This window comes from Rattus norvegicus, chromosome 14 (genome assembly GCF_036323735.1).
Source record: "Rattus norvegicus strain BN/NHsdMcwi chromosome 14, GRCr8, whole genome shotgun sequence".
Taxonomy (NCBI): Eukaryota; Metazoa; Chordata; class Mammalia; order Rodentia; family Muridae; genus Rattus; species Rattus norvegicus.
In genome coordinates this window covers 31,082,113-31,093,399 of record NC_086032.1, presented here as the reverse complement: position 1 = coordinate 31,093,399, position 11,287 = coordinate 31,082,113, and the positions used below count along the sequence as shown (strand labels likewise).

Here is an 11,287-nt window from a genome sequence, read left to right as displayed (position 1 = left end):
TGGGAAGTCAGGCTAATCTGCTCTGATAGGGCAAAGACTCTGAGATTCTGGGAAAGTTTCCCCTTGGGATGTTTATAAGAAACTCTCAATATTTGGAATGAATTCTCAATGTGCATATCCATTCATGTTGTAACTGTCGTGCTAGAGCCGAGGAAGAAAATGGCTGTTTTTGCTGGAAATGGGGATATTTGGTCTGTGATTTTATAAACGTACGTGATAATACCATAACTACCACAAGTGGGTAACACTGAGTTACACTATATCAGGTTTTCAATAGCGGATTTCTGGGAAAAGCTGTAAAGAAAGAACTGTTACTTGGGAAGTCTGGAGAAACTCTGAACTGTGTTCAAGAAGCAACAGCTGACTTTCCTCACCTCCCCTCCTACCTTGGCTGAGGCCCGGGCAGCAGCTGCCAGTCCTGGGCTCTAACTTTCCCTCGAAACGACTGCCCATGGAAAATGTTATTTCAGGCACTAGAGCTAAAGTTTCTAAATTTTTTTGTTCCAATCTCAGACTTTATTTTTTCCAACTTCATTTGAGCAAGTTTAGATTAGTATGGGACACAATAGACAAACACAATGTCAAAGCCATTCCTGTGGAACTTTGCATCCTGTGGACAGATTATGACAAAAACATAACTAAGGCCCGAGAAGAAAAACAACACGGTCAGAGGGTTCACAACATCAAAGCATTTGAGTTTCTTTTTACCCCCAAGTATAATGCCATTTTGATAATTGGAAACTCCAATATTATATTAATATAAACTTCAATTTTAAAAAAATCTGGTTACTAAATTGACTTTCTGAAAGTCTTTCCTTTGTATTTCTCTGCTAACCCCGTCTACTCATCTCTCTGCACACACCCAAAGGAAAGAGTGAAAAGGTTTTCAAGAGTGTAGAGGCTTTTGAGACTTGCCCTGCAGGCTAGTTGGGTAAATTGTGCCTCGGAGTCTCGGAAAATCTTTTCTATATTTACACCGGTTACTGCGATTTCTCACTTTCTTGGCGCACACAGGCAACTCCAAATAAAACCATCCCAAGAGAACCGGGAGGCGTTTCCCCTGGCTCGGGACACTGGGCCGCCATCAACTCCTCCCTCCCGCGGGTCTCCAGGGATGCTCGGCAGCGGCGGCGCGGATAAGGTGGGGTGGGCGGGGAAGGCGCTGGTTCCCACCTTGCTCGCAGGTGCCTTTGCTGACCTGGGTGATGGCCTTCTCTCCGCGGCTCTCAGCGCGCAGGCTGGCGGCGCGCAGCTGGCAGCCGCTGGGGTAGGTGACGCCGTCGCTGCCGCACACCGGGTAGCGGCTCTTGCACACGCACACGGCGAGGGTCGCGGGACCGCCGGCTGCTGCCCCGGCTTTACCCTTCCGCCTCTTGCGGCTCTTCACGCACTCCATGCCCGGCGCGCAGTGCCCCCTGCCGGCCGCGCCGCCCCCGCACGGCTCACCCTCGCCGCGAGCGCACACTGGGCAGCAGCCGCACGCGTCGCGGGTCTCACCCAGCGGGCAGCCGAGCGGGGGCAGCGCGGGGCAGGAGGCCGGCACGCACGGGCCGCAGGCATCGGAAGAGGAGGAAGAGGAGAGGGGCAGGAGCAGGAGCAGCAATCCGGCTGCACCCAGCAGCAGGGCGCGCGGTGACCGCTCCATGATGGGGTGGCTGGACGCGAGCGCGCAAGTGAGCAGCCCGGGTCCCGGAGGCCAACCCTTAAAGCCGCTGCCCCGCCCGGCGCTCCGCGGGGGCCCTCCCCGGGGCGGAGAGTCTGCCTGCTGCCCGCCCGGCTCCGCCCGCCTGGGATCCGGCCTCCCACCGTCGTGGGCATCTTCGCTGCCCCGGCGAGCCCGTCCCATGCCCAGCACGCTCGCTAGCCCACTCCTGCTCAGCCCCCTGCCCACGTCTTCACTCTCCAGCACTGGAAGGAACATGCCTCCCGCTTCCTTTCCTCCTCGCTTTCCAGATCCAGCTATTTTAATTTTATTTTTTATCTAAAACAACTAGGACTTTATGAGAATGCACTGTTTAATCCGTTAAATTCTAGTGGGCCTGGGAAACCTGAGTGCTTTGTGGTTACTCTTTTAAGGGCAGACTACAAAGGGAGTTGGGTTGTGTCCTTTTTGGCTACAGGATCTTTGTGGTTTTAGTTGACATGTTCTTTTTTTTTGGGGGGGGGTCCTCATAATCTTGCTCTTCTCTCATAGCACACAAGCTGACTTACGCTGAATCAGGTTTAAAATTCTCTTTTAAAGTTATGGTTCTAGATTTATTTGTTTTTTAATTTTATGTGTATGGATGTTTTGGCTTCATGTATGTGTAAATTGTGTATGTGCACGGTGCCTCTAAGGGTGGGTGGGGCAGAAGATCAGATACCTTGTTAAATGGAGTTAAAGGCAGTTGTTAGAAGCCTGGTGGGTGCTGGAAATCGAACTCAGGTCCTGGAAGTGAAACAGGTGCTCACTTCTTAACGGCTTAACTGCTAGGCCGTTTCTTCAATCCCTTACTTTAAAAAAAAATGCCTTTTAATTTTGTGTATGTGAGTGAGTGTGTATGTTTGTGGGTCCACGTGCCAAACGTGTGGAGTTTGGAGAACAACATGGAGCAGGTTATTTTCTCTGTTTACTATATGGGTCTAAGGGTTTAAGTTCTGGTTATCAGGCTGGTTCACAAATCACTGGCCCGTGTTATTTAAAACCCACAGAGAGGACCTTTTAGAGGGAGGCCACTCTTCGACCTGCAGGGAAATGGTCTTGTGTCCTGTTTCTTTAGGGCACTTAGCAGTTCAGTGCCCACATGGACAGCAGGTGCCAGGGCTCAGGGTCTCTGGGCTCAGGTAGAGTTTGAGACAGAGCCCTCTGGAGTGCACAGAAGCATTGGTCTTAGGGACTGTATTAAAAGAACAAAACGGGGTTGGGGATTTAGCTCAGCGGTAGAGCGCTTGCCTAGGAAGCGCAAGGCCCTGGGTTCGGTCCCCAGCTCCGGAAAAAAAAAAAAAAAAAAAGAACCAGAAAAAAAAAAAAAAAGAAGAACAAAACATTCGCTCATTTTATCCCTGGCTGGTCTGCAAACAACTGTAGGGGAAGGAAGGCTTGCAGAGTGCCAGGGTTGTGGACTCCCCTCTCTCTCTTTCTCCACAGAAGGTGTGAAGTCTAGGTGACCAAAGCCAGTGCGCCCATTGACCCCGTATCAAGTGACACCACATGGTACAGGAGTGACGTGATGAGGATGCCTCCCGGGCCGGAGGTCCTGCGTAGACCCATGTCACCTGTTTCTGTTTTGCATATGTCCCAGAATTTGTAGTGTTGCTAAGTGAAAGCAAAAAGCAATATCCACAACACCATCAGGAAGGTATGTGGTGGCCCCTATGGGTCTGACCCTGACCACAACACACTTTAAAAACATTTAATACTTACAGAACTAGCGAGTTGAGAACTCTTTTCCCACCTAGAAAAGGGGTTACTGATTTGTGGTTTCTCTTCAGCATATTCTAGAAGAGTGGCATGTTTTTTAAGACTCCAGATACTGACATGATAGTTTACCAACCAAGGCACATTTTCAAAGGATTTTTTTTTACATATGCTTGCTTTTGTCTCACACCAGAGAAATTTATTAGTAAACTTGGTCTTAGTGAATTTGGTCTAAATCAGACCAAACCTAGAGTGCAGTGCATAGTGCATAGTGGTTCCTGTTCAGCTCCAGTTTTATTAACCTTTTGTTAGAGACCTCAAGTTGATTCAATAATCTCTTATGACTATTTCTCATAGTTCCAGGTTCCCCAGAAGTCAAAGTTGCCCCTGACAGTGTGTGTGTGTGTGTGTGTGTGTGTGTGTGTGTGTGTGTGTGTGTGTGTATCAGGGGCAGGAGGCAGTGAGAGCACTCTCGGGGGTGTGGGTTGTTCCCCAGCGAGTAAGCCCTGTATTAGAGCTGGCAGTGCGAACTCAGGCATGTCTAGCAATAAACTCCCTTCTCTGACTTTACTGCTTAGCCAGCAGAACCAACAATCAGAGTTCCCTTTGTGAAGGGGCACCTAGTCTGTGGGAGTGCCAATCAAGCGGAAAGAGATGAAAAGAGAGAGAGACTTGGGTATCTAGAGAAAAAAGAAAGAGAAGAGAGAAAGGAGGCATTTTTAGCTACTATCTCAATAGTTGTGGAAAAGGCATTTGACAAAACCCAACACCACTTCATAAGACTGTCCATCTCTCTGGAAATGAATGGGGACTTAGACATTTAACATTTTCCTTCTAAGTGAGACGTCGTCATCCACTCAGCTTCGTTTTTAATGAAATGAAGGGACAGGGTGTGGCCACCGGGTTATGTCACATGCAACAGAGATGTCTTTTATTTTCTGGCCTTGGTCACCTTGTTGAGTAGAAGTTGGCAGAGTAGACCTGGTCTCCACCTCGAGGGAATGCCTTACCCTCTGTCCACTGGGAATGAAGTTAGCTGCAGGTGTCTCATCAGGTTGAAAAAATCCCATTCATTTCCAGTGAGATGAACCTTCTTATGAAGTAGTGTGGGGTTTTGTCAAATGCCTTTCCCATGACTCTTGAGATAGTAGCTAAAAATGCCTCTATTTTATCAACATGTTAGGTTTCATTGATTTATTTTTTATTTTTGAATGGTGAAACCATATTTGAATTCCTAAAATAAATCCCACTTCATCATAGTATGAAACCCTTTTAGTGTGTTTCTAGAATTTACTCTTTCATATATATATATATTTTTTAGTCCTTGTATACTATCCATAAGAGATGCTGGTTTTGTCTTATGACTTTGGTTTTGCTATTATGGTAATAATGGCAACATTTAATGAGTTAGAAAATGTTTTCATCTCTTCTATTGGGGGGAGGGATTGAATAATTAATAATAAACCTTTGGCAGCCTTCTCGAGTGAAGTTTTTGTTCTTGAGAACTTTTTTTCTTTAATTGGATAATTTTTATTTACATTTCAAATGTTATCCCCTTTCCTGGTTTCCCCTCCAGAAGACCGCTCTCCTATCCCCCTGCCCCCGCTTCTATAAGGATGCTCCCCCACCTCCCTGACAAGCCTCTATACTGGGGCATTGAGCCTCAACAGGGCCAAGGGCCTCTCCTCCCATTAATTCCCATATGCTACATATCCTGTGCTACATATGTAGCTGGAACCATAGGTCCATCCCTGTGTACTCTTGGGATGCTAGTTTAGCCCCTGGAAGCTCTGGGGGATCTGGTTGGTAGATATTGTTGTTCTTCTTATGGGGTTGCAAAACCCTTCAGCTCTTTCAGTTCTTTCTCTAACTCTTCCACTGGGGACCCTGTTCCCAGTTCAATGGTTGGCTGAGAGCATTCACCTCTGTATTTGTCAGACCCTGGCAGAGCCTCTCAGGAGACAGCTATATCAGGCTCCTGTCAGCATGCACTTCTTGGCATCCGCAATATTGCCTGGATTTGGTGTCTGTATGTATATGGGCTGGATCTCCAGGTGGGGCAGGCTCTGGATGGCCTTTCCTTCAGTCTCTGTTCTACACTTTGTCTCCATGTTTCCCCCTGTGAATATTTTTGTTGCCCTTTCTAAGAAGGACTGAAGCATCCAAACTTTGGTCTTCCTCTTGAGCCTCATGTGGTCTGTGAATTGTATTTTGGGTATTCCGAGCTTTTGGGCTAATATCCACTTATTGGTGAATGCATACCATGTGTGATCTTTTGTGATTGGGTGACCTCACTCAAGATGATATTTTCTAGTTCAATCCATTTGCCTAAGAATTTCATGAAGTCATTGTTTTTAATAGCTGAGTAGTACTCCATTGTGTAGATGTACCACATTTTCTGTATCCATTCCTCTGTTGAAGGACATCTGGGTTCTTTTCAGCTTCAGGTTATTATAAATAAGGCTGCGAAGAACATAGTGGAGCACGTGTCTTTTTTATATGTTGGGGCATCTTTTGGTTATATGCCCAGGAGTGGTATAGCTGGGTCTTCAGGTAGTACTATGTCCAATTTTCTGAGGAACCTCCAGACTTATTTCCAGAGTGGTTGTACCAGTCTGCAATCCCACCAACAATGGAGGAGTGTTCCTCTTTGTCCGCATCCTCGCCAGCATCTGCTGTCACCTGAGTTTTTGATCTTAGCCATTCTCACTGGTGTGAGGTGGAATCTCAGGGTTGTTTTGATTTGCATTTTCCTGATGACTAAGGATGTTGAACATGTCTTTAGGTGCTTCTCGGCCATTCGATATTCCTCAGTTGCAAATTCTTTGTTTAGCTCTGTAGCCTGTTTTTTAATAGGGTTATTTGATTCTCTGGAGTCTAACTTCTTGAGTTCCTTGTATATATTGGATATTGGCCCTCTATTGGATGTAGGATTGGTAAAAATCTTTTCCCAATCTGTTGGTTGCCGTTTCGTCCTGATGACAGTGTCCTTTGCCTTACAGAAGCTTTGCAGTTTTATGAGGTCCCATTTGTCGATTCTTGATCTTAGAACATAAGCCATTGGTGTTCTGTTCAGGAAAATTTCCCCAGTGCCCATGTTTTCCAGGCCCTTCCTCATTTTCTCTAAGTTTTTAAATTACTAATTCTTTTCTTTCCTACCTTCCTTTTTTTTCTTTTCCTTCCTTCCTTTGTCCCTCCCTTCCTCTCTCTCTCTCTCTCTCCCTCTCTCTCTCTCTCTCTCTCTCTCTCTCTCTCTCTCTTTCTTTTCCAAGAGGTTTTTCTGTGTAGCTTTGACCATCTTGGAACTTGCTCTGTAAACCAGGCTAGGCTCGAACTATTAGAGATTTGCCTGCCTCTGCCTCTCAAGTGTTGAGATTAAAGCTGTGTGCCACCACCATCTGGCCGACTCCTCCTCCTCCTCCTTCTTCTCCTCCTCCTCCTCTTCCTTCTTTTTATTAAACTTATGATAGGCTTGTATAGTCTGCTGGGGTTGCTACTACAAAGTACCACATACTGGTGGCTCAAACAATGAGAATTAATTTTCCCACAGTTCTGGAATCTAGAAGTCTAAGACAAGCATGGAGACCCACATGAGAAGGCCCTGCTCTAGGCTGCTCTCTGCCTCCCACACAGCCACTCTCTATTCACCTGTTTACAGCCCTTTATGTATGTACAGCTTTGGTACCAACTCAAGAAGAAATAAAACATCGGAAAACCGATCTATTGTGGGTTAGATCTCCCTCACTTCCTCAAACCCATCCGGGGGAAGCCCTAATCCCCAATTCATCAATCAAATATACCAAATAGGGACCCTGATGTGTCATTCACACAGAGAAAGGCCAGTGAGGGTTCAGTGAGACATCAGCTATCTGAGGATCAAGGAAAGAGGCACCAGGGAAACACACTTGCTCACCATGGTCTTAGTTCATCCCTTTGATGGAAAACATCTCTGAGGTAAGCCATGCAGTCTGGTACTTAGTTATAGCAGTTCTAGGCAGTCAGCACAACTAAGCTATAACTTGGTGACTTTGGGGAGCGAGGGATGAGTCTATTCTTCCTTGTCTATTTCTCTTTCCTCCTTCCTCTCATTTGGGTGTGTGCTCTCAAGGCTAGGATGGAGAAGGACTGAGAAAGAGGAGAAAGCACCTGTCTCTAGGAATCTAGATATTTATAACAGTCCTTTCTTTATTGCTGCTAATTTTACAGTCACACTGAGTATTCATGGGTAATTGGTATGAGGCAGGTCTCCAAAGACTAGCTCTCTTGTAGGGCCCAGATGTTGGTTCCTTGAAGGGTATCTCTGTACAGCACGGTCCACTGGAACAGGAGACAGGACAAAAGCAGCTGATGTCCAGGAACTGAGCCAATCTCACAGTTAGTCCACAGTGTTTTCACAAGTTGACCTGACATCAGCAGCCAGGCCTCAGTGTTATTAGAAGCCCAGCTGATGCCTGCAGCTGGGCCACACTGTTGTTTGTGGGGCATAAACAATCTCACCCATCATCCTCTTTCGGCAAGGTCATCATGTCACCCAGAAATACCGAGCATTGCTTCCACTGCTGAGCAAGACTGGTTTGCAAATTACAGTTCTGTCTGCTGCCATCTGCCTTCCCTCCAGATAGGATATACTCCCCCTTTACTCCTAGGGGAGACTTCCCAAGGGGGTGCTTGAGAGCTTAGATGGTATCAAACTATGCATGCTATGCTTTTTTTAATTTCCAAAATATGCAAACTTCTGATAAAATTTAATTAGTAAATCAGTCATAGTAAGAGATCAGGAGCACTGATAATTTTTTTCCATTTTTTTCTTTTCTTTTTTTTAATTGGATATTTTTATTTACATTTTTCAAATGTTATTCCCTTTCCCGGTTTCACATCCATTAACCCCCTATCTCCTTCCCCTCTCATTCTTCTATAAGGATGTTCCCCTCCACATCCACCCCCTTTCCTGCCCCTCCCCCAACATTCCCTTACACTGAGGGTTCAACCTTGGTAGGACCAATGGCTTCTCCTTCCTTTGGTGCCCAACAAGGCCATCTTCTGCTACATCTGCAACTGGAGCCATGGGTCAGTCCATGTATAGTCTTTGGGTAGTGGTTTAGTCCCTGGGAGCTCTGGTTGGTTGGCATGGTTTTTCTTACGGGTTGCAAACCCCTTCGGCTCTTTCAATCCTTCCTCTAATTCCTCCAACAGGGGTCCCGTTCTCAGTTCAATGGTTTGCTGCTAGCATTCGACTCTGTATTTGACATACTGTGGCTGTGTCTCTCAGGAGAGATCTATATCTGGCTCCTGTCAGCCTGCACTTCTTAGCTTCATCAACCTTATCTAGTTTTGGTGGCTGTATTTATATGGACCACATGTGGGGCAGGCTCAATGGCCATTCCTTCAGTCTCTGCTCCAAACTTTGCCTCTGTATCTCCTCCTATGAATATTTTTGTTCCCCCTTTTAAGAAGGAATGAAGCATCTGTACTTTGGTCATCCTTCTTCTTGAGCTTCATGTGGTCTGTGGATTGTATCTTGGGTAATTTGAACTTTTGGGCTAAAATCCACTTATCAGTGAGTGCATACCATGTGTGTTTTTCTGTGATTGGATTACCTCACTCAGGATATTTTCTAGTTCAATCCATTTGCCTATGAATTTCATGAAGTCGTTGTTTTTGATAGCTGAGTACTATTCCATTGTGTAGATGTACCACATTTTCTGTATCCATTCCTCTGTTGAAGGGCATCTGGGTTCTTTCCAGCTTCTGGCTATTATAAATAAGGCTGCTGTGATTATAGTGGATCATGTGTCTTTGTTGTATGTTGAAGCATCTTTTGGGTATATGCCCAGGAGAGGTATAGCTGGGTCCTCAGGTAGTGCAATGTCCAATTTTCCGAGGAACGTCCAGACTGATTTCCAGAATGGTTGTACCAGTCTGCAATCCCACCAACAATGGAGGACTGTTCCTCTTTCTCCACATCCTTGACAGCATCTGCTGTCACCTGAGTTTTTGATCTTAGCCATTCTCACTGGTGTGAGGTGAAATCTCAGGGTTGCTTTGATTGGCATTTACTTGATGACTAAAGATGTTGAACTTTTCTTTAGGTGCTTCTCAGCCATTCGATATTCGTCAGCTGAGAATTCTTTTTTAGCTCTGTAGCCCACTTTTTAATAGGGTTATTTGATTCTCTGGAGTCTAATGTCTTGAGTTCTTTGTATATATTGGATATTAGCTTTCTATCAGATCTAGGATTGGTAAAGTTCTTTTACCAATCTGTTGGTTGCCATTTTGTCCTAATGACAGTGTCCTTTGCCTTACAGAAGCTTTGCAGTTTTAAGAGGTCCCATTTTTCGATTCTTGATCTTAGAGCATAAACCATTGGTGTTTCGTTCAGGAAAATTTCCCCAGTGCCCATGTGATCGAGACTCTCACCCACTCTTTTTTGTATTAGTTTAAGTGTATTTGGTTTGATGTGGAGGTCCTTGGTCCACTTGTATTTAAGCTTTGTACAGGGTGATAAGAATGGGTCAATTTGCATTCTTCTACATGCTGCCCATCAATTGACCCAGCACCATTTGTTGAAAATGCTATCTTTTTTCCATTGGATAGTTTTAGCTCCTTGTCAAAGATTAAGTGACCATAGGTGTGTGGGTACATTTCTGGGTCTTCAATTCTGTTCCATTGGTCTATCTGTCTGTCTCTGTACCAATACCATGCAGTTTTTATCACTATTGCTCTGTAATACTGCTTGAGGTCCGGGCTGGTGATTCACCTAGAAGTCCTTTTATTGTTGAGGATAGTTTTAACTATCCTGGTTTTTTTGTTGTTCCAAATGAATTTGCAAATTGCTCTTTCTAACTCTATGAAGAAATGAGTTGGAATTCTGATGGGGATTATATTGAATCTGCAGATCGCTTTTGGCAAATGGCCATTTTTACTATATTAATCCTGTCAATCCATGAGCATGGGAGCTCTTTTTATCTTCTGAGATTTTCTTCAATTTCTTTTTTCAGAGACTTGAAGTTTTTGTCATACAGATCTTTCACTGGCTTGGTTAAAGTTACACCAAGGTATTTTATATTACCTGGGACTATTCTGAAGGGTGTCTTTTCCCTAATTTCTTTCTCAGCCTGTCTAGCCTTTGAGTAGAAGTAGACTACTGATTTGTTTGAGTTAATTTTATACCACTTTGTTGAAATTGTTTTTCAGGCTTAGTAGTTCTCTGGTGGAACTATTGGGGCCACTTAACTATACTATGATATCATCAGCAAATAGTGATATTTTGACTTCTTCCTTTTCAATTTGTATCCCTTTGACCTCCTTTCGAATTGTCTGATTGCTCTGGCTAGGACTTCGAGTACTATATTGAATAAGTAGGGAGAGAGTGGGCAGCCTTGTCTAGTCCCTGATTTTAGTGGGATTGCTTCAAGTTTCTCTCCATTTAGTTAAATGTTAGCTACTGATTTGCTGTATATGGCTTTTACTATGTTTAGGTATGGGCCTTGAATTCCTATTCTTTCCAGAACTTTTATCATGAAGGGGTGTTGAATTTTGTCAAATGTTTTCTCAGCATCTAATGAAATGATCATGTGTTTTTTCCTTTGAGTTTGTTTATATAATGGATTATGTTGATGGATTTCTGTATATTGAACCATCCCTGCATGCCTGGGATGAAGCCTACTTGATCATGATGGATGATTGTTTTGATGTGTTCTTGGATTTGGTTTGTATGAATTTTATTGCATATTTTTTCATCCATATTCATAAGAGAAATTGGTCTGAAGTTCTCTTTCTTTGTTGGGTCTTTGTGTGGTTTAGGTATAAGAGTAATTGTGGCTTCACAGAAGGAATTCGGTAGTGCTCCATTTGTTTTTATTTTGTGGAATAGTTTGGATAGTATTGGTA

General features: G+C 44.5%; 1 protein-coding gene across 2 annotated transcripts in view; it reads right to left on the bottom strand.

Annotated features, from left to right (window-relative positions):
* The window catches only part of Igfbp7 (insulin-like growth factor binding protein 7), a 59,943-nt gene extending 58,224 nt beyond the window's left edge, over positions 1-1,719 (bottom strand). Inside the window, exon 1 of one of the 2 annotated variants that reach the window (XM_063272904.1) lies at positions 1,174-1,719. In XM_063272904.1, the coding sequence (XP_063128974.1) occupies positions 1,174-1,645 (472 nt within the window). In that variant the 5' untranslated portion in view covers positions 1,646-1,719. 2 annotated transcript variants of the gene reach the window in all.
* Positions 1,720-11,287: the final 9,568 nt, after the last annotated feature.